This window comes from Acomys minous (assembly GCF_964271855.1).
Source record: "Acomys minous genome assembly, chromosome: 16".
Taxonomy (NCBI): Eukaryota; Metazoa; Chordata; class Mammalia; order Rodentia; family Muridae; genus Acomys; species Acomys minous.
The window spans coordinates 40,645,425-40,667,583 of record NC_140498.1 but is presented as its reverse complement, the minus strand read 5'-3'; the positions used below and the strand labels follow the sequence as shown (position 1 = coordinate 40,667,583).

At 53.9% G+C, this 22,159-nt stretch overlaps 1 protein-coding gene across 3 annotated transcripts in view; it reads left to right on the top strand.

Moving 5' to 3' along the window:
• The window catches only part of PKD1 (polycystin 1, transient receptor potential channel interacting), a 48,345-nt gene that overhangs the window by 16,962 nt on the left and 9,224 nt on the right, over nt 1–22,159 (top strand). The window contains exons 3-32 of one of the 3 annotated variants that reach the window (XM_084761585.1): nt 59–130; nt 307–476; nt 741–1,406; nt 1,522–1,705; nt 2,881–3,101; nt 3,361–3,476; nt 4,163–4,289; nt 4,593–4,822; nt 5,409–6,161; nt 7,236–7,367; nt 7,576–7,751; nt 8,060–8,193; nt 8,747–12,369; nt 12,566–12,715; nt 13,679–13,822; nt 13,907–14,186; nt 14,254–14,467; nt 14,543–14,702; nt 15,012–15,164; nt 15,881–16,025; nt 16,112–16,732; nt 17,051–17,207; nt 17,400–17,652; nt 17,750–17,945; nt 20,257–20,427; nt 20,504–20,647; nt 20,730–20,940; nt 21,027–21,153; nt 21,732–21,845; nt 21,946–21,998. In XM_084761585.1, the coding sequence (XP_084617711.1) occupies nt 59–130; nt 307–476; nt 741–1,406; nt 1,522–1,705; nt 2,881–3,101; nt 3,361–3,476; nt 4,163–4,289; nt 4,593–4,822; nt 5,409–6,161; nt 7,236–7,367; nt 7,576–7,751; nt 8,060–8,193; nt 8,747–12,369; nt 12,566–12,715; nt 13,679–13,822; nt 13,907–14,186; nt 14,254–14,467; nt 14,543–14,702; nt 15,012–15,164; nt 15,881–16,025; nt 16,112–16,732; nt 17,051–17,207; nt 17,400–17,652; nt 17,750–17,945; nt 20,257–20,427; nt 20,504–20,647; nt 20,730–20,940; nt 21,027–21,153; nt 21,732–21,845; nt 21,946–21,998 (9,897 nt within the window). Of the gene's footprint in view, nt 1–58; nt 131–306; nt 477–740; nt 1,407–1,521; nt 1,706–2,880; nt 3,102–3,360; nt 3,477–4,162; nt 4,290–4,589; nt 4,823–5,408; nt 6,162–7,235; nt 7,368–7,575; nt 7,752–8,059; nt 8,194–8,746; nt 12,370–12,565; nt 12,716–13,678; nt 13,823–13,906; nt 14,187–14,253; nt 14,468–14,542; nt 14,703–15,011; nt 15,165–15,880; nt 16,026–16,111; nt 16,733–17,050; nt 17,208–17,399; nt 17,653–17,749; nt 17,946–20,256; nt 20,428–20,503; nt 20,648–20,729; nt 20,941–21,026; nt 21,154–21,731; nt 21,846–21,945; nt 21,999–22,159 lie in introns of all 3 variants that reach the window. The other 2 variants (XM_084761583.1, XM_084761584.1) reach the window with 2 other exon arrangements.

The window sequence follows — 22,159 nt, the reverse complement described above, 5'->3', positions numbered from 1 at the left end:
GCAGGAAGAGCTACCTGTCACCAGAGGGTCACATCTCGCCCCATCCTCCTCCTTGCAGGGACATAAGCAACAATAGGATTTCTACATTAGAAGAAGGCGTGTTTGCTAATTTATTTAATTTAAGTGAAATGTAAGTTTTTTTGTTTTTTGTTTTTGGGGGGGGGTTGTCTGTAACTGGATTCCTGTCCTTAACACCTTCTCTGTCCTGCTCTGTTCCCTACCCCTCTGTTTTGAGAGCTGTGGGCGGTGGGAGGGTAAAGTGCACCCCTGTTGGTCTGGCACCCTATACCTGCTCCTTCCCTGCAGAAACTTGAGTGGGAACCCATTTGAGTGCAACTGTAGTCTGGCGTGGCTGCCACGCTGGGCAAAGGAACGGCAGGTGCATGTGCTACAGTCTGAGGCAGCCACGTGTAGGGGGCCCATTCCACTGGCTGGCCAGCCTCTCTTCAGTATCCCCTTATTGGACAACGCCTGTGGTGAGTGCAGAGGGTGTGGGGCAAGAGGACAGGGGTGACAGTATTTCTTGTTATTGGGCAGGACCCAGGGAGAGTGGAGCCACCAATTTGGTGGCAGATGAGGCCCAGGGGAAGGCATACATGGGAAGATAGTGGCCAGATAGGGTCTAGAAGGCCTCTTGGGAGTGGGGGCTCTGACATGGAGTTTAAAGAGAGTTGGTGAGGGAACACAATGCAGCTGGGAGAAGATAAGCCCCGGGGACCAATGTATCTGTCTGTTCCCAGATGAGGAATATGTCGCCTGTGACAACAGCTCAGATGCTGTGGCAGCAGTGCCCTTCTTCTTTGCCCATGAGGGACCACTGGAGCCTCAGGCCTGCAGTGCCTTCTGCTTCTCAGCTGGCGAGAGCCTTGCGGCCCTTTCAGAACAGAATCAGTGCCTCTGTGGGACAGACCAGCGCTCCAACACTTCTGCAGCATGCTTGTCCTGGTGTTCCAGCATCTTGCTGTCCCTCAACTCTGCCTGTGGGGGCCCTACCTTGCTCCAGCACATTCTTCCTGCCTCCCCAGGGGCTACCCTGGTGGGGCTTCATGGACCCCTGGCCTCTGGCCAGCCAGCAGACTTCTACATCACTTCCCCCTTGCCCATTAGCTCTGCACGCTGGAACTTTGGAGATGGCTCCCCTGAGATTGACATGGCTGGCCCTGTGGCCACCCACTCCTATGTGTTACCTGGGAGCTATCACGTGACAGTTGTGCTGGCCTTAGGGGCTGGCTCAGCTCTGCTGGAGACAGAAGTGCAGGTAGAAGTGGTACCTACTGTCCTGGAGCTTGTGTGCCCGTCCTCTGTACACAGTGATGAGAGCCTTGAACTTGGCATACGGCACCGTGGAGGCTCAGCCCTTGAGGTCACCTACAGCATCCTGGCCTTGGATAAAGAGCCTGTCGAAGGTGCCTACCCTGGTTCACCCCTCCTGATTCCTCTTCTAAGCTGGGGTAGGGCAGAACCTGGCACTCTAGCCTCAGGCATACCTTAATGTCTTGTTCTTTGCTTATCATCTGTTAGTGGTGCACCCACTGTGCCCCTCGGACACAGAGATCTTCCCTGGAAATGGGCACTGCTACCGCCTGGTGGCAGAGAAGGCACCCTGGCTGCAAGCACAGGAACAATGTCGTACCTGGGCCGGAGCTGCTTTGGCCATGGTTGACAGTCCTGCCATCCAGCACTTCCTGGTCTCCCAGGTTACTAGGTATGTGTCCTCAAACCCTGGAAAGACTGAAGTGGGTGGAGGTTACTCAGAATTCTGGGTATGGGCAGAGCCTGAAGCCTGTGGAGTCTCAGGAGGAGAGTTCATGACCTTTGTCCTGTTCCACAGGAATCCTTTGCTGGCAGCTCTGTAAATGTAAAGGCAGATGTGGGTTGAGGCAGCTTCTCTAAACATTTCTAGGAACTATCTCAGGTGAAGCTGGGTCCAGGCCCCAGTCTTTCCTATCCCTATAGGGGAGGGCCCTGAGTCCTGCTGAAAAGACTAGTTCTTGCTCCCCACTGGCTGTACTTCCTCCCTCTCATACCCCTATGCTCACTACCCTTCTACACACACACACACACACACACACACACACACACACACACACACACAGCCACACACAGCCACACACAGCCACACACACACACACACACTGCCACATGCTATCCATCTGTGGGAAGCCTGTCAGGCTCCTATGTTTTGCCCAGGCTCGTGGAGACATATTCCGGGGCCCTAGGATCCTCTTTGTCTGGGGTGGGTGATAAGGGTACACTCCACCTCTTGTAGGTGTCTGCTTCCTGGGTAGGGTAGGAACTCCTCTCTTGTGGGTGGTCACATTCCTTACGTTGCCTATGTTGAGAATGGGAAAGAGAGGCGCAGAGTGGTTAAGGACCTGCCCCCGAGTCATCCAGTTAATGGGTAACAGTACCGTACATGGGACTAAGGCTCTATGAGGACTCCCTCCCAGTGTGTGTGTCCAGGCTTATGGTCACACCTAAGCGTGTACCTCTGTGCATATGTGCCCACCCTGGGCCGTGGACTTGTAACTCCGGCCTCTAGAAGGGCCTCCCTGCATTGACAGGAGAGCCCATAGGTGAGCCAGTCTTGGTCTGCTGCAGCCTCAGAGTTTCCCTTCAGGGTAAGGACTGGTGGCCCGTGATCCTTGGCCAGATCTGACATAGGTCCCCCAAGAAGGCGGGCCCCATAGACATGATTCTCGATGAATGTGCCCGTGAGCCTGGGTTTGTGGCCCTTTCTGGGTAATGTTTCTGAGGCTGTTTTACCACTTGGAAAATGAGGCTGGTATGGCCCATTTACCAGGGGATTCTATGGCATATCCCCAGAGGTAAGGCAGAGCTGCTCCTGATGGCCTGGCGCTTCCTTGAATCTGCCTGTAGGAGCCTGGATGTGTGGATTGGCTTCTCGTCTGTGGAGGGGACAGAGGAAGGCCTGGATCCCCAGGGCGAGGCCTTCAGCCTGGAAAGCTGCCAGAACTGGCTGCCTGGGGAGCCACACCCAGCCACAGCAGAGCATTGCGTGCGGCTGGGGCCAGCTGGGCAGTGCAACACAGACCTGTGTTCAGCACCACATAGTTATGTCTGTGAGCTGCGGCCTGGAGGTACGGACTGCTGGGTGGCAAGAGCTGCCCTTCCCTGTGCTTCTCCTCTTAGGCTCAGTATAGACCGTGTTTGCTGAATGTTTGTTCTTGTGCCTGGGTTGGGGCTGAACCAAAAGAAATAAAGACAGAGAGAACAAGATGAGAGGGTCCAGATGGTTATGCCAGGTGGTTTGGTCCTAGGTCCAGCCCAAACCTGGATGTTTCCCCAGTGTCACCTCTGCCTGGTGCTGGTACCTCACTGCATATTTACCACCCCTAGGGCCTGTGTGGGATGCTGAGAACTTTCTCCTGGGAGTGTCTGGTAGAGGCCTGTCTGGACCCTTGCATCCACTGGCACAGCAGGAAACCCTGCAGGGCCCTCTGCAGCCCGTGGAGGTAGGCCTGTCTTTCTGTGTTCTGCGGCTTTGGCAACTCAGAGGCCTTGCATCACTCTACTGCTAGGAATGAAGTGGAGGGCTGGGGATATGCTCAGTAGGAGAGCAGTTACCTAGCATTAGTAAGGATCTGGGTCCAGTTCCTAGCCCTAACCTCAAAAAAAACAAAACAAAACAAAACCCCTCAAGTTGGTTTCGGTAGAACTTGTTAAAATTGTTAATGTGCCCAGTGTAACAGAAAATACTCAAGCTGGGTGGTGGTGGCACAAACCTGTAGTCCCAGCACTCTGGGAGGCAGAGGCAGGTGGATCACTGTGAGTTCAAGGCCAGCCTGGTCTACAAAGTGAGTCCAGGACAGCCAAGGCTACACAGAGAAACCCTGTCTTGAAAAACAAAGCAAAACACCTCAAGAGTGCAAAAGTGAAAAGCGTCTAGTTCCACCTGAAGATTTTTGCTCAGGTACATTCTCATTCCCTCCTTCCCCTCCTCCCCCCTCCACCCCCCTCTCTCCAAAAAGTCTTGCTACGTAGCCCAGGCAAGCCTTCAATTCGTGATCTTCCTGCTTCTTCAGCCTTCCTGTTGTTCCTACCAAGTGACATAAAGTGAAGTTCATGGTGCACTTGGAAGAGCTGTCCTTACACCACAGTGGGCAGATCTTTTGAGCTGAGGCCGTCTCGTCTCCTCCAGGTCATGGTGTTCCCGGGCCTGAGTCCTAGCCGTGAAGCCTTTCTAACTGCAGCAGAGTTTGAGACCCAGGAGCTCGAACATCCTGTCCAGCTGCGTCTGCAGGTGTACCGGCCCTCAAGAGAAGCAGGTGGGGCCGCTTCAGTAAGGGATAGGAATTGGAGGCTGAGGTGGGCTGTCTGAACCCTCTCATGCCTTCTGACCCCAGCCTTGGGGTAGAGTGGTGGCAGGTTCTACAGAGTTGCCAGCTCCTGTTCCCTTGTCCCAAAGATAGATTGGGTGGTGCCTGCTTGGGCATGTTCTGGTGGCCGGGGAGTGATGACGGGGACTGAGGCACTGCTTATCCAGGCCTGGTTTTATGGTGGATAAATGAAGCATCACTAATAGTGGCTTGTTGTGAATCAGGTTCCTGACATCCTTCCTCTCCCAGCAGTGGCCCCAGAAGGCAGCAGTGAGCTTGACAACAGGACTGAGCTGGCTCCCAAGTGTGTGCATGAGGAACGCTGGTGTCCCGTCGCCAATGCCTGCATACCTTTTGATGCCTGCAACCCTCATGCCTGCATTAATGGGTCCGTGTCAGGGCTGGGACTCCCCAGGGCCAGCTACACACTGTGGAAGGAGTTCCTCTTTTCTGTGCCTCCAGGGCCTCCCACACAGTACTTGGTATGTGTCCTGGTGTGGGCCTGTATGTCTCTTTAGGCTGCCTCCCCCTGTCTGCCCAAGATCCTGGTCTCTCACGAGGCTTCTTGTGTGTGTCCAATAGCCTGGCCTTGCATCCTGCTCCAGTACCCTGTTTATCTCTTCCTCAGCCTCTGTCCTTGTATCTCTGGCCCCCCACCCCCAGACATGGTTTCTCTGTGTAGCCTTGGCTATCCTGGACTCGTTTTTGTAGACCAGACTGACCTTGAACTCAAAGAGATCTGCCTGTCTCTGCCTCCTGAGTATTGGGATCACAGGCATGCACCTCGTGCCCAGCCTGTCCATGTATCTTCTAAGTAGGAACTTTACTCTCCCTTGGAGCAGCTACCTGCTTACTATCCTTATATCTCTGAGAAAGTTCTTTGCACCTGTGACAGACACTCTCGCTACGTCTTCCCTGTGCATGTCTCCTGTACTAATGTCCTGTTTGTTTCAGCCATGAGTACCTTGGGGCAGGGTCTCCATGAAGCACCATTGACAGTGCTGAGACCTGAGATGAGTGCCCTGTCCACTCCCACACATGGTATAACACTGCCTCCCTCTTCTATAGGTCACCCTCCACAGCCAGGATGTTCCTGTGCTCCCCGGTGACCTCATTGGCTTACAGCATGATGCTGGCCCAGGTACCCTTCTGCACTGTCCACTAGCTTCCAGCTGTCCTGGCCAAGCCCTGTACCTTTCCACCAATGCCTCAGATTGGCTGACCCACCTGCCTATCCATATGGAAGAAGCCTGGGCTGGTCCTGCCTGCTCCCTACAGCTGCATTTGGTCACGGAGCGACTCACCCCGCTGCTGGGCCTTGGGTCTAACCCTGGACTACAGCATCCTGGGCGCTATGAGGTCCGGGCGACAGTGAGCAACAGTGTGTCCAGGCACAACCTGTCCTGCAGCTTCAATGTGGTCTCCCCAGTGGCTGGGCTGAGAGTCATTCACCCCGTTCCCCTGGATGGTCACATCTATGTGCCAACCAATGGCTCAGTCTTGGTGCTTCAAGTGGACTCCGGTGCTAATGCCACTGCCACAGCTCATTGGCTTGGGGGCAACATTAGTGCTCCCTTTGAGGAGATCTGCCCTTCGGAGGTAGATGTTCTTAAGCACGATTGCACTGAAGAGACCAATGGCACCCTGTTCTCGGTGTTGGTACTGCCCAGACTCAAGGAAGGGGATCATGCAGTGGAGATCGTAGCACAGAATGGAGCCAGCCAGGCCAACCTCAGCCTGAGGGTAACAGCTGAGGAGCCCATCTGTGGCCTCCGAGCTGTGCCAAGTCCCGAAGCCCGAGTGCTGCAGGGCATCCTGGTGGTAAGTGTGTACTACAACCTAGCCCTCTAAATGGTAAGAGCAGGGAGCCCCCTCCCCATTGAGGAAGGAAGCCCTCCAGGATGACAGGACCTATTACACGGTTTCCAGGGTGACCTGTTGGGGAGCCCTTGTCTGCTTTAGTGGTGATTTCTCTCCTAGTGGTGCTGGAAATGGCACTGAAGGACTCATGCATGGTAGGCAGGTTTTATTGTTGTGAGCTGCACCCAAGTCCCATTTAGCAATTTGTAAGTTACTAAAGATCACAGCTACAGCAGCTGCTCTATAGGCTCAGCCTTTTCAATCTTAAGGTTTTATGAAACACTTGATCACTCTTGCCCCCACTCTTCCCTGAGCTTCCGAGCTTCCACGAGTCCCCATGTTTTTCTGGGCTGTCTGTGGTGCTTGTAGCTGCCTGATACATGTGCCTGTTGAAATGGGATCTGAAAGCTCAGAGGGTAACTGCTAGCTACCCTAGCACCTTGGGGGATGGCACTGTCCTCGCCTCGGGTGCGCTCACCCCCGCACCGGCAGTCATTGAAAGGGCCATTTCTCTCCATCTCTCATGACCTGTCCAGTTGCATGCTGTGCCTTCCCCCGGGGATACACGTGCTCTGCATTGACCGGGGTCAACTTCCAAGACTGAGGCCCATTGAGATTCAAGTGCTTTCCCAAAAGATTATCCATCTGAGAAGGAAGCTTATGAGGACTGCCTGGTCAGAGTGACTCTTTGTGGCTGATGCTAGGTCCACTCCACAAATGCAGGGAAAGAAAGGTGTAATCAAGACCACCTGGCCATAGGTTAAGAGAGGTGGTCTTGATGCTGGCTCTCAGTAGCCAAGGTTGGCCTACATACTGCACAGCTCCTAAGCCAAGACGATCCTGGATACTTCCCTGTACTTCTTTATTTACATGGGTGCCTTGCAGTCAGGGCTCAGCTGGTAGGCCCCATTGTTTACCCTGCACCACACACAAAATCCTCAGCAAATCTGAAGAGAGCAGATGGGGTCAGGGGCAGAATCAGTTTTAGGCTGGGGCAACATTACACCTTTGGCCAATGTCATGTTCTTTCTCCAGCGATATAGCCCCATGGTGGAAGCTGGCTCAGATGTGGCCTTCCGGTGGACCATTGATGACAAGCAGTCCCTGACGTTCCACAACACTGTCTTCAATGTAATCTACCAGACTGCTGCCATCTTCAAGCTCTCGGTAGGCAGGGGCCAGTGGAGGGAGGCATGGGGTCCTGGGATATCTGGGTGCTCACTTTTGCCTTCTGTTCTGCTTTGCTTTGCCCCTGAGGACCCTGCTGCAGCTGTGGGTGAGTGTGGGAGGCTGCTGAGTCGGGGCTCGAGGCCTTTCACCCATTGGTCTGTCCTTGCTGTCTCTGGGCCATACCCACTGATGCCTGTCTCCTCAGCTGACAGCCTCTAACCACGTGAGCAACATCACCGTGAACTACAATGTCACTGTGGAGCGGATGAACAAGATGCGGGGGCTGTGGGTATCCGCGGTACCGGCTGTGTTACCCCCCAATGCCACACTGGTACTGACGGGTGGTGTGCTGGTGGACTCAGCTGTGGAGGTGGCCTTCCTGTGAGTGCCTCTGGGCCTAGTGAGGGGAGTGTTTAGCTGAACAGGGCCTGGGTTGGGCTGGCATCAGGTTCTTATTTTAGCCCCTAGTGTTTGCCCTGGAATCCTGGCTCAGAACTGCAGTTTCCTCCTCTATTGGGAGTACTGGTGGGTAGGACCATGTGAGGGCCATAGGTCATGGTATAGTAGTGCCAAGGGCAGTACCTTGAACCCATGAACCGGGAGAGAGTGATTGTGGAAGTTGCTTTCAGAGCCAGGGGCTACCCTGTCAACTCATCTTGCCGCTCACTGTCTGCCTGCTGCCCTGGCAGGTGGAACTTTGGGGATGGGGAGCAGGTACTCCGCCAGTTCAAGCCTCCATACGACGAGTCCTTCCAGGTCCCGGACCCCACAGTGGCCCAGGTGCTGGTGGAACACAATACCACGCATATTTACACCACCCCAGGTGAGGGGCGGGGCCATTGCCTTTCAGGTGCTGAGCTTGGGTATGACACTCCCACTTTGACATAGCCTGGGTTGGTGGAGTAAGGCCCTTACTTTGGTAAAGGAGGGGCACCCACATATTGAGGAGTGGGCGGGTGACGGGGTCCCTGAGGCCTCAATTTAAATTTGCCAGGAGCTGGGTCCTTTTGTCTCCAACTTTCAGTCTTTCAGGAAGATTTAAGATGGGTTATTGTTTAATTATTTTACAAATTCCTGAGGCCGTATACTGCAGTAGCCCCACTTCTCCACTCAGCATGTGAAGCTCGTGCCATGCTCTCACTCCTGCTTGTGCTGATATTTGCTTCCATGTTCACCCTTATGCATTTGTGCTGAAGGAATAGTCCTGCCCGCTTTCTTGCTCATTACGGACTCTTGGGTGCTCTTCCCTGTTCATGTGCTGGGTATGGACACCTTCTGGGCCTGGTCCAAGGGCATAGCTGATCAGGCTTTGAGAAAGACTGTCCCCATGCGGGGATTCTGTGAGTAAGAAATCCCACTTGGGCCTGTCTTCACAGGTGAGTACAACCTGACCGTGCTTGTGTCCAATACCTATGAGAATCTGACGCAGCAGGTACCCGTGAGTGTGCGCACTATGCTCCCCAGTGTGGCTATTGGCATGAGCAGCAACGTCCTGGTGGCTGGCCGACCCATCACCTTTTCCCCAAACCCACTGCCCTCAGCTGAAGGTGTCCTATATACATGGGACTTTGGAGATGGCTCTCCTGTTATAACACAGAGCCAACCAGCACTTAACCACACCTACACCGTGATGGGCACCTACCGAATCAGCTTGGAGATTAACAACACAGTGAGCAGTGTGGCAGCGCATGCCGATATTCAAGTCTTCCAGGAGTTGCATGGCCTGACTGTGTGTGTGAGTCCATCTGTGGAGCAGGGAGCCCCCATGGTAGTAAGTGCTTCTGTGGAGTCGGGTGACCACGTTACATGGACGTTTGACATGGGAGATGGCACAGTATTCACAGGCCTGGAGGCCACAGTAGAGCATGTGTACCTTCGGGCCCAGAACTTTACAGTGACAGTAGGAGCAGCCAGCCCTGCTGGCCACTTGTCCCAGAGCCTGCATGTGCAAGTGTTTGTCCTGGAGGTATTGCGCATAGAACCCTCCACCTGCATCCCCACGCAGCCCAGCGCTCAGCTTATGGCCCACGTCACTGGGGACCCTTCCCATTACCTCTTTGATTGGACCTTTGGGGACGGCTCCTCCAACGTGACTGTCCGTGGGCATCCGGTAGTTACACACAACTTCACTCGGAGTGGCACGTTCCCGCTGGCACTGGTCCTCTCAAGCCATGTGAACAAGGCACATTACTATACCAGCATCTGTGTGGAACCTGAGGTCCGGAACGTCAGCCTGCAGCCTGAGAGGCAGTTTGTGAAGCTTGGGGACGAGGCCTGGCTGGTTGCCTACGCTTGGCCCCCATTTCCCTACCACTATTCCTGGGACTTAGGCACCGAAGATGCTACCCACACCCAAACTAGGGGCTCTGAAGCGACAGTTACCTACCGAGGACCAGGCTCCTACTTGGTGGTAGTCACTGTGTCCAACAACATTTCTGCTACCAACGATTCGGCCTTTGTGGAAGTTCAGGAGCCTGTGTCAGTCACCGGCATCAGGACCAATGGGTCCCATGTGCTAGAACTGCAGCAGCCTTATCAGTTCTCAGCCACGGGCAGTGGGAGCCCTGCCACCTACCTGTGGGAGCTGGGAGACGGCAGCCAGCAAGAGGGCCCTGAGGTCACCCATGCCTACGGCAGCACTGGTGACTTCACTGTCAGGGTGTCTGGCTGGAATGAGGTGAGCCGCAGTGAGGCCCAGCTCAACGTCACAGTGAAGCAGCGTGTGCGGGGCCTCACCATCAATGCCAGCCGCACAGTGGTGCCCCTGAATGGCAGCGTGAGTTTCAGCACCTTGTTGGAGGTGGGTAGTGATGTGCACTACTCCTGGGTGCTCTGTGACAGATGTACACCCATCCCAGGCGGCCCCACCATTTCTTACACCTTCCGCTCAGTGGGTACCTTCAACATCATTGTCACAGCTGAGAATGAGGTGGGTTCTGCCCAGGACAGCATCTTCATCTACGTCCTGCAGCTTATCGAGGGGCTGCAGGTGGTGGGGGGTGGTGGCAGCTGCTGCTTCCCCACCAACTACACACTGCAGCTGCAAGCGGCAGTAAGGGACGGCACCAACATCTCCTACAGCTGGACAGCCCAGCAGGATGGTGGCCTCACCCTCATTGGCAGTGGCAAGAGCTTTTCTCTTACTGCACTCAAGGCTAGCACCTACATTATCCATCTCAGGGCCACCAACATGTTGGGCAGTGCCTCAGCCAACCGCACCATAGACTTTGTGGAGCCTGTGCGGGGCCTAATTCTATCTGCATCCCCCAATCCAGCTGCTGTCAACGTGAGCGTCACCCTTGGTGCTGAATTGGCTGGTGGCAGTGGTGTTGTTTATACTTGGTACCTGGAGGAAGGACTGAGTTGGGAGACCTCCACGCCATCCACCACCCATACCTTTGCTACAGCTGGCCTGCACTTGGTCAGAGTCACAGCTGAAAACCAGCTGGGCTCAGTCAATGCCACAATTGAAGTGGCCATACAGGTGCCTGTGAGTGGCCTGAGCATCAGAACCAAAGAGCCAGACAGCACCTTTGTGGCAGCTGGCTCCATTGTATCCTTCTGGGGTCAGCTGGCTGAAGGTACCGATGTGAGTTGGTGCTGGACCTTGCCAGGTGGCAATAAGTACAGCCAGTACATTGCTGTGCGCCTCCCGACTGCTGGCAACTTCTCTCTGCAGCTTAATGCTTCCAATGCAGTTAGCTGGGTCTCAGCCACATACAGTCTTACAGTAGAGGAGCCCATAGTGAACCTGATGCTGTGGACCAACAGCACGGTGGCGGCTCCTGGGCAGCCAGTTCACTTTCAGATCTTGTTCGCAGCGGGCTCTGATGTTACTTTTCGACTTCAGGTTGGTGGGTCTCTCCCTGAAGTGCTTCCAAGTTCCCACTTCTCCCACACCTTCCTTCGGGTTGGAGACCATGTGGTGACTGTGCAAGCTGAGAACCATGTGAGCCATTCCCAGACACAGGTTCGCATCTTAGTGCTGGAGGCTGTTGCTGGGCTGCAGGTACCCAACTGCTGTGAGCCAGGCATAGCCACAGGCACCGAGAAGAACTTCACAGCCCGGGTGCAGCGGGGCTCCAGAGTTGCCTATGCCTGGTACTTCTCCTTGCAAAAAGTTCAGGGTGACTCGTTAGTCATTTTATCTGGCCGTGATGTCACCTACACACCTGTGGCTGCAGGATTACTAGAGATCAACGTGCGTGCCTTCAATGAACTGGGTGGTGTGAACCTCACACTCATGATGGAAGTCCAAGATATCATCCAGTATGTAACACTTCAGAGTGGCCGCTGCTTTACCAACCGCTCAGCCAGGTTTGAGGCTGCTACAAGCCCCAGTTCTCGGCGTGTAGCCTATCACTGGGACTTTGGGGATGGGACTCCAGTACAGGATACAGATGACTCCTGGGCTAACCACTACTACCTGCATCCTGGGGACTACCGTGTAGAGGTGAATGCTACAAACCTAGTGAGTTTTTTTGTGGCACAGGCCACAGTGACTGTCCAGGTTCTGGCCTGCAGGGAGCCTGAGGTGGAGGTAGCCCTGCCCCTGCAGGTGCTGATGCGGCGCTCCCAGCGCAACTACCTGGAGGCCCATGTTGATCTACGCAACTGTGTTTCCTACCAGACCGAGTACCGATGGGAGATATACCGTGCTGCCAGCTGCCAGCGGCTGGGACGTATGACTCAAATGGTACTGCCTGGTGTGGATGTGAGCCGGCCCCAGCTGGTGGTGCCACGGCTGGCACTGCCTGTGGGCCACTACTGCTTTGTGTTTGTGGTTTCATTTGGGGACACACCATTGGCACGGAGCATCCAGGCCAACGTGACAGTAGCTGCTGAGCGTCTTGTACCAATCATTGAAGGTGGCTCATACCGGGTATGGTCAGACACGCGGGACCTTGTGCTGGATGGGAGCAAGTCTTATGACCCCAATCTGGAGGATGGTGATCAGACACCACTCAACTTCCACTGGGCCTGCATTGCTTCAACACAGGTCAGCCATGGGGACTTAGGGTGACGGGTCCTCCCTGCCTCCGTTCTCTCATGCTTCATGTCCAGTAAGTGCCTAGCACTCGTATTATTCCCGGGGTCGGGCTTAGTGCCAGTGTGGGGAAAGGTCTTCTAAGCCAGGCTCTGCTTCTAGGCTGGTTAGATGTCTTGTACCCCATTTCCCTTATTTGCTGTCATAGAATGAGGCAGGTGGCTGTGTGCTGAACTTCGGGCCCCGTGGGAGCAGTGTGGTCACCATCCCCTTGGAGCGCCTAGAAGCTGGTGTGGAGTATACCTTCAACCTCATAGTGTGGAAAGCAGGCCGGAAGGAAGAAGCCACCAACCAGACGGTGGGTTGTACCCCCACCCTCCCAGTGTGTCCTCACACAAGGACAGTCCCTGCTCAAGCTGGTCTGTGTCACTCCCAGCTCCAGGACTGGGACTGTGAGTTGTCTCCAAGCTTGTGCTGGTTTGGTACATCACACTCAGCATTGCTTCTAACTGAAAACTTAGGACATAGCTTAGTAGTGTGACGTTTCAAAGGACAGGTAGGTAGGCATGGTGGCACTTGTATAATCCAGCACTTTTGAGAGCGCAGGCAGGAAGATCAAGAGGTCTGATCTCATCACTAACATAAGGATAATCTGTGTCTAAAAACCAAAACAAAATTTAAGTCATACAAGCACTCTGGTTTGTAAAAAATGAATTTTATGCTACCAGCATGAAAGGCCAAGAGCGAGAAGCCAAGGGCCTTGCCTCCCTGTAGCAGCAACTGTCCACATAGCGTGTCCTCACTTCTGGGGCCAGTAAGCCAGTTCTTGTTCTCAAACTTCTTCTCAGGACCTCCCAGAAAGGTGAGGACCACTTCTGTTGCTGTGGGGTGGGTCCTGCCAGTGTGTGTGGAAGGGTGCTGGGCACTTCTTGTGCCTCAGATGGGGGTTGTCTCCCCAGCACCAGGCCGTCTCAGGTCACCTACCTGGAGGTGGTCCTACCTAGTGAAGTCTTCTAGGGAAGAGGGCACTCAGTAGGTCCTCAGCCACTCAGCCAGCATCTCTGGGACAGGGCTGTGTAAAAGAGAAAAAAACTAACCTTTCTGGGTGCCTTGCTTCCATCAGTGGGTTGCCATGCTCCTACTGCCAGGCCAGCAAGGCCCTGACTGAGCCGTGGCATGCCCTTCCGGGTTTTACTCGGCTCACTCACCTCACTGCAGCCCAGAGAGACAACCTGGAATTTAGGCCAAGGAGAAGTGACCTGGTCCAGGAGACTTTCCCAGCACACACGGAGCCTCCTCGTGACTCTCTTGTCCTTTCCAGGTGCTGATCCGAAGTGGACGGGTACCCATTGTGTCTCTTGAGTGTGTGTCCTGCAAGGCACAAGCAGTGTATGAAGTGAGCCGCAGTTCCTATGTGTACTTGGAGGGTCATTGCCACAACTGCAGCAGTGGCTCCAAGCAAGGGGTGAGTAGCAGTTAGAGGGCAGGTCTCCTGGGAAGGTACCCAGGGCACCACTCTGACCACGCCCTCCCTGCTTCCATCATGCAGCTCTGGGCAGCTCGAACTTTCAGCAATAAAACTCTGGTGCTGGATGAGACAACAACGTCCACGGGAAGTGCTGGCATGCATCTGGTGGTGCGGCAGGGTGCACTGCGCGATGGGGAGGGCTACATCTTCACCCTCACTGTGCTGGGCCACTCAGGTGAGGAGGAGGGCTGTGCCTCCATCCGCCTCTCGCCCAATCGCCCTCCACTCGGAGGCTCCTGTCGCCTATTCCCACTGGATGCTGTACGTGGTCTCACCACTAAGGTGCACTTCGAATGCACAGGTGAGTGTGGGTTACTTGGAGAGGCTGGTGTGGGCCTGGACTCTGTACTGATGCTATGTGTCCATAGGCTGGCGTGATGCAGAGGATGGCGGCGCCCCACTGGTATACGCCCTGTTGCTGAGGCGCTGTCGCCAGAGCTACTGTGAGGATTTCTGCATCTATAAGGGCAGTCTCTCTACCTATGGGGCTGTCCTGCCACCTGGATTCCGGCCCCTTTTTGTGGTGGGCCTTGCTGTGGTTGTACAAGACCAGCTGGGTGCTGCTGTTGTTGCACTCAACAGGTGAGCTGAACCCTGGGGTGGGAACACAAGCTGACCACAAACTGCTTACAGCCTATTTCCATTTGCACCCTCCAGGTCTCTCACCATTGTCCTGCCAGAGCCCAGTGGTAATCCTGCAGGCCTCATACCCTGGCTGCACAGCCTGACTGCCAGTGTGCTGCCTGGGCTCCTGAGGCAAGCTGACCCTCAGCATGTCATGGAGTACTCCTTAGCCCTCATCACTGTGCTCAATGAGGTCAGTGCATACAGTCTGAAAAGCATCCCTTAGGCGTGTTCCTTGATTGGGCTAAACCCATGCACCTCAAACCAGGAAAGTTCCCTAATGTCTTGGAATGCCAACTCCTATCCCTTTGTAGCTACCACATGCTGGGTCCCTCCGCAGGTCAGCTTACCCACAGTACGCTCATGATAGCCTGAGCCCTATACATCCTTGATCTCTAAATCCCTGCCCATGCCTCACAGCTGCGCTCTAGCAACCTTTCCAAATATCACAGGGAGGCCTGTCCTCCTCTCACAGTTCTCCTGTGTCCCCTGCCTCCTCCAGTATGAGCAGGCCCCAGATATGGTGTCGGAGCCCAACCATGAGCAGCAGCTGCGAGCCCAGATGCGAAAGAACATCACAGAGACCCTGATCTCCCTCCGGGTTAACACCGTGGATGACATCCAGCAGATCACTGCTGCGTTGGCCCAGTGCATGGTGAGACTGGTGCCGCGTGAGTAGGCCTTCCAGACTGGGGGCTCCTCCTGCTCTGTGCCAGTTTTCTGCAGCTGCACTGTGGTCTCCTTAGTATGAGCTCTTCTGGAGATTATAGGCTGTCCCTGGATGGGAAGAGTAGTCCAGGTGTGTGTGCCCTCTCCTCAGGCCTGTAGTCATGCCCCACTGGCTTACCTGACATGGCCTTATTGACCTATGAAATATCCATTTTCCAACCTGTAGACTTGTGAGCCAAGGGGGCCATATCTGATGGGAAGGCACTGTGTCAGGGTGGGGCTTAGTACAGAGGCCAGGAGAACAGTCAAGTCCTCAGAGGGCAAAGATTCAGAGAGCTCTGGGTGGAGACCATGGTTAGTATGGTGGCTTTCTGTGCCCTTGTGTGTATTTAGATTTGAACTCTAGCCAGGGCCTTGATATCTGCTTTGCTTCTAGCTATGGAAACCGATACCTGCACGATCAGTATGTAGGCCGCGGGAAGAACTTGGCTGCGTCCTGGGGTTGGGTGGAGCCTTAGTAGGGAAGGCATAGAAGTCTTCCCTCCAGGCAGATGCTCCACGTAGGGTTAGAGGCAGGAAGCTGCCTGGAATCCCAGTCAGTATGAGGAGGCGGGACCATTTAGTTGTGTGTGTAGGTCCCGTAGATGTCATGAATCTGTGCCCTGTGGATGGGTGTGGAGGCCATGCTGATCTCCTTTGCAGGTGTCCAGCAGGGAGCTCATGTGCCGCTCGTGCCTGAAGAAGATGCTGCAGAAGCTGGAAGGCATGATGCGCATCTTACAAACTGAAACCACTGAGGGCACGGTGACACCCACCACCATTGCTGACAGCATCCTCAATATCACAGGTGCACAAGCTCTCCTCCCACCCCTGGCCTCCCCTCCAACCCTTACCACATCTTCTCAACGTCCTTACTTCCTTTGCCTGTCCCAGGTGACCTCATCCACCTGGCCAGCTTGGACATACAGGGCCCACAGCCCTTGGAGCTGGGGGCTGAGCCGCCCACCCTGATGGTGGCATCCAAGGCCTACAACCTCTCGTCGGCCCTCATGTGCATCCTCATGCGCTCCCGGGTGCTCAATGAGGAACCTCTGACCCTTGCTGGCGAGGAAATTGTGGCCCTGGGCAAGCGCTCAGACCCTCTCAGCCTTCTGTGTTATGGCAAAGCCTTGGGGCCGAGCTGCCACTTCTCCATTCCTGAGGCCTTCAGCGGGGCCCTGTCCAACCTCAGTGATGTGGTGCAGCTCATCTTCCTTGTGGATTCCAACCCCTTTCCCTTTGGCTACATTAGCAACTACACTGTCTCCACCAAAGTGGCGTCCATGGCATTCCAGACACAGACTGGCACTCAGATCCCTATTGAGGAGCTGGCTACAGAGCGTGCCATCACAGTGAAGGTGCCAAACAACTCAGACCAGGCTGTCCAGGGCTCCCACAACCCTGCGGGTTCTACCATTGTGCAGCCCCAGGCCTCAGTCAGTGCTGTGGTTACCGCAGACAACAGTAACCCTCAAGCTGGGCTGCATCTAAGGATCACTTACACAGTGCTGAACGGTGGGTGCCAGGGGTGGGCACATGACCAGCCTATCTTTCTTTCGTCTTTGTCCCTGGGGAGGTGGGTATTTATGTAGATAGCATTCCGTTTACAGTCACTGGTCCTGGGGGTCTGGCTAACACCTGGTTTTCCCTGCTGCCTTGGTTCCATGGAGCCCACATGCTGTGGCCATACAGAAGCACGTGATGACTTCCATGTGGAGGTTCCTATAGCCCTCTGCTTACATGGCCCTTAAGCCCCTTAGCAACAACTTGCAGAGTGTCCTCAGGGTGATGAGCTTTTTGGTGGGTGTTTGATACTGTCTATGCTGCCCCCAGAGCGCTACCTGTCTGAGGAGCCTGAGCCCTATCTGGCTGTGTACTTGCACTCGGTGTCCCAGCCCAATGAGTACAACTGCTCGGCCAGTAGGAGGATCAGCCTGGAGGTGCTGGAGGGTGCTGATCACAGACCCTACACCTTCTTCATTGCCCCAGGGTGAGTGCCTCCACCAGGACCACAGAAATGGGGTTGCAAAGGGGAAGGAGGTGGGGGAAGGGTGAGTGCAACGTGGCCTGCATTAGCCGTAGGTATGTGGACTTGATGGAACCAGGGCGACAGGAAGGCTGGGCATGGCACTGGTAATCAGAGCCTTGGAGTCTGGATATGACACTGCTCTGTCCTCTGTAGGACTGGGGCCCTAGGCAGGAGTTACTACCTGAACCTGACCAGCCATTTCCATTGGTCTGCACTGGAGGTGTCTGTCGGTCTGTACACATCCCTGTGCCAGTACTTCAGCGAGGAGCTGATGATGTGGAGAACTGAGGGGATCGTACCCCTGGAGGAGACCTCGCCCAGCCAGGCTGTCTGCCTTACCCGCCACCTCACTGCTTTCGGCGCCAGCCTTTTTGTGCCTCCCAGCCATGTCCAATTCATCTTCCCTGTGAGTTGATGCCCCTGTTCCTAGATATCTTTCCATACTGAGAGGGTCCACGGCATAAGCTGAGGCCACCTGTACCCGACGGCTCTTTTCTTCCCAGGAACCATCTGCGAGCATTAACTACATTGTCCTGCTGACGTGTGCCATATGCCTGGTGACCTATGTGGTCATGGCTATGATCCTTCGCAAGCTGGACCAGCTGGACGTTAGCCGCGTCCGTGTCATCCCATTCTGTGGGAAGGGGGGCCGCTTTAAATATGAAATACTGGTCAAGACAGGCTGGAGCCGAGGTTCAGGTAAGGAGAGTGATTGGGCTGGGGACATGGAGCCTACCCTGGTGTAGACCCTCCAGCCTCAGTTCTGGACCATCTGGAGAGCATGCTCAGTACTCAATATGTCAATAAGGACTTAACTCCAAGACAAGCAAACAGCAAACATGGAGGTTGTGGGTGTAGCTCAAGGGCAGAACACTTAGCTAGGATGCACAAGGCCCTGGGTTCATCCACAGCACTGCAGAATACAAAGAGAAGCTTCTGTTCACTTGTCTTTCTTGAGAAAGACAACAGATCAAGAGCCAGGAAGGTGCTCCTCATTCTGCAGAATGTCCTCACATACAGGTTCAAACTGCGCTGTTGTAGTTGCTCTGCAACTCTTGCTTAGTGTTTGTTTATTGGCTGGGGGCAGAAGGCACACTTGCTGTGTACCTCTGGTTGGCCTGGAACTCCCTAGGTAGACCAGGCTGGCCTCACAAATAACCCTCTGCCTCTGCCTCATGAGTGCTGTGATTTTTTTTTTAAAATGAGTGCTGCGATTAAAGGTAAAGGCATGTGCCACTGTTCCGGCTGGTGTTTATTATTAACATTAAAACTCATTATTGAGGAGGCTGGAGAGATGGCTCAGCGGTTGAGAGCACTGACTGCTCTTCCAAGGGACCTGGGTTCAATTCCCAGCATCCACATGGCAGCTCACAACTGTCTGTAATGCCAAGATCTCATACCCTCACACAGACATACATGGAGGCAAAACATCAATGCAGTAAAATAAAAATAAGTTATTTTTAATAAAAAACAAAAAACCCAACTCACTTTTGGGGCTGCTGAGATGGCTGAACAGTAAAGGTACTTGCATCAAACCTGGTAACCTGAGTTTGATTCCTAGGCCCCACAAGGTAAAAGAAGAGAACAGATGCTATAGATAATCCTATAGCCTCCACATGTACACTATAGCTTGTGTTCGGTAAATAAAATACAATAACAGAGGTGCTAGCTGGCAGTGGTCGTGCACACCTTTAACCCCAGCACTCGAGAGGCAGAGGCAGGCAGATCTCTTGAGTTTAAGGCCAACCTGGTCTACAGAGCAAGTTCTAGGACAGCCAGGACTACACTGAGAAACCCTGTCTTTGGCTGGGGGTGTTCACAAGCTTGGGCTTCATAGTAAGACCTTGTGCCAAACGCAGAGACACACCCTGGAAATGAAAGCATTTTGCTTGCTTCTGGAATCTTCAAAATATTGTGAACACAGTTACTCCAGTGACTTCTGAGACAAAGTGTAAGCTCTGTCAAGGGTCATAGTCCAAGTTCAAATTGACTTCCAACAGTTTTCTCTTTGCTGTGAATATTATGCGGTTTCCCTGAGAGAGCTCTTTGGGAAACTTTCACCAATGCCTGCCTAGACTGCGCACTGCTTTCTGGTGACAACTTCCCTCATTTACATGGAAAGTCTCTCCCGACAAAGGCAAAGGCAAGAGCTCTTACTTCCAGCAACTTTATCTTTTATTCTAACTTTATTTCAGTGTTGCCACTTTACTCTCGTGGTGTGTATGCTTGAGGTGGGCCCAGGGCCTCCTGCTGAGCACGTGTTCTGCCCCTGAGCGCAACCCCAGCCACCAGCCATGCTTTCATTATTGCCGGCCAGTTTTCTGTTTTAAAAGTCGAGGGTTCAGCCGGGCATGGTGGCGCACGCCTATAGTCCCAGGGAGGCAGAGGCAGGTGGATCACTGTGAGTTCGAGGCCAGCCTGGTCTACAAAGCGAGTCCAGGACAGCCAAGGCTACACAGAGAAACCCTGTCTCAAAAAACAAAAAAACAAAAAAAACAAAAAATAATAATAAAAGTCGAGGGTTCATGTCTAGTGAGTAGGAGATTACCTAGCCATATAGCTGTTGTCTATGTGACTGAACTGCCAGGGGGCCTGGTTACTGCGTGGTGGTAGCCTGTCACATGATAGGCTAGCAGGTTTATGACCCTGGCTACCCCTGCTGCTGTGGGATTTGTGTTTGAGCTATGCAAGCTGGACCTGATAGTGTGAGCCCATAATCCCAGCTACTTGGGAGGCTGAGGCAGGGGATCACAAATTCAGGCAAGTGAGGGCAAGTTCCAGGCTAGTTTGTATATTAAAATAAATTGTTTTTGAAAATGGATAAGGATGAAACTCAGAGATAGGGCACTTGCTTGTCGTGCATAGCGCCCTGGGTTCAATCCACATTACTATAAAAGTAAAAATTTTTAAATATGTTTAAAGCTAAGGAGTACTGTATTGTTGGCAGACAGGGTGAATCATATGAGTTTTGTATATAATAATAGCAAACCCAGAGTTCTCTGCTCTTCAGGCACCACGGCTCACGTAGGCATCATGTTGTATGGAGAGGACAACCGTAGTGGTCACCGGCACTTAGACGGTGACAGAGCCTTTCACCGAAACAGCCTGGACATCTTCCAGATTGCCACCCCACACAGCCTGGGCAGCGTGTGGAAGATCCGAGTGTGGCATGACAACAAAGGTCTGAGTGAGAGCTGTTGCCACCCCTGCCTCCTGCCAGCCGGTTTCAGTCCTCACTGGGGTCCCTTCTTCCACAGGGCTCAGCCCTGCCTGGTTCCTGCAGCACGTCATTGTCCGGGACCTGCAGAGTGCCCGCAGCACCTTCTTTCTGGTCAATGACTGGCTATCTGTGGAGACTGAGGCCAACGGGGGCCTAGTGGAGAAGGAGGTGCTTGCAGCAAGTAAGGCTCCTACCTGCCAAGGCGGTGGAGGCAGGAAGGAGGGATGCAGTGATGGATGCTTAACCCTCCTGAATCTTCCCAGATGAAGCTGCCTTGTGGCAGTTCCAGCGCCTCCTAGTGGCCGAACTGCAGAGAGGCTTCTTTGACAAGCACATCTGGCTCTCCATATGGGACAGGCCGCCTAGGAGCCGCTTTACAAGAGTCCAGAGGGTTACCTGCTGTGTCCTCCTCCTCTGCCTGTTCCTGGCTGCCAATGCTGTGTGGTACGGGGTCGTGGGAGATACGACCTACAGGTGGGTCTTGTGAGGTCGGGTGGTCCCTTGGCTGACTTCTTTCTACTCTTTTCCCAACCCATCCTGTCTTTTCTCTCTCACCTCAGCATGGGGCCTGTATCCACTTTGGTCCCACCAAGTGTCGACACAGTTGCTGTTGGGCTTGTGTCCAGTGTTGTAGTCTACCCTGTCTACTTGGCTGTCCTCTTCCTCTTCCGGATGTCTCGGAGTAAGGTGCGCTGGGCAAGGGCTTTGGATCTCTGAGGGGGAGCATGGCTTGTGGTGTCTGGTGTGGCAGCCAGAGGGAAACTCTGGAAAGCAAAAGTGATCCACCAGCTAAGCCGTCAGCTAGATGACCAAAGGGGAAGGCATTCAAATTACCAACACATAAGTCAGAGGAGACATCTTGGTACTTGTAAAGAAGTAGATGGGGTTGGAAGCAGATTCCATGAACAGCTATACACCAGCAGATTGGGACACCCAGAGGAAGCAGTTGACTGCTAGAAATACGCAAACTCCCAACACCAATTTAAAAAGAACTCAAATAGGAGGGTAATGGTAGCACACACCTTTAATCTCTGAGTTCAAGGCCAGCCTGGTCTCAAGAGCAAGTTCCAGGACAGCCAGGGCTACACAGAGAAACCCTGTCTCAGAAAACTAAAAGAAAAAAGAATCAAATACCCCTTAATGTTTCTAGAACAAGTAAAGAGCTCAAGTAGTCACTCAGAGTTATCACAAAGATGAGAGGCCCATGGCTTCCTGCCCAGCTCCAGTAGCCACTGGAAGCTAACATGACTGTTCTTCCCTCACAGGTATCTGGGGATCAAAACCCCACACCCACAGGGCAGCGGGCTCTAGGTGTGGACAGCTACCTGGACCCATCTGTGCTAGACAGCTCTCTCCTCACACTGTCTGGCCTCACAGAGGTGAAGGCTCCCCAGGGGCTCGAGGCAGGCTGAGCTGGCTAGGGCAGGCTGGGCTGTCATTTCTTGCTGCGTACACACTCACGTACTTTCCCTTTCTCAGCAGGCCTTTGCTGGGCAAGTGAAGAATGACTTGTTTCTGGAAGATGCTAAAAGGTGAGGCTGCCTAGAGAAGCTGTGAGCTTTGTTTGGCCTAATTCAGCAATGCCCAGCAGGCCATGTTGGGGTGTTGGACTGTATGTCCTCATGCATAATGCTTCCTGTGCTGCCGTGACTAGGCTTTGGCCAAGTACACGTAGCAATGTCTATGTTGTCCA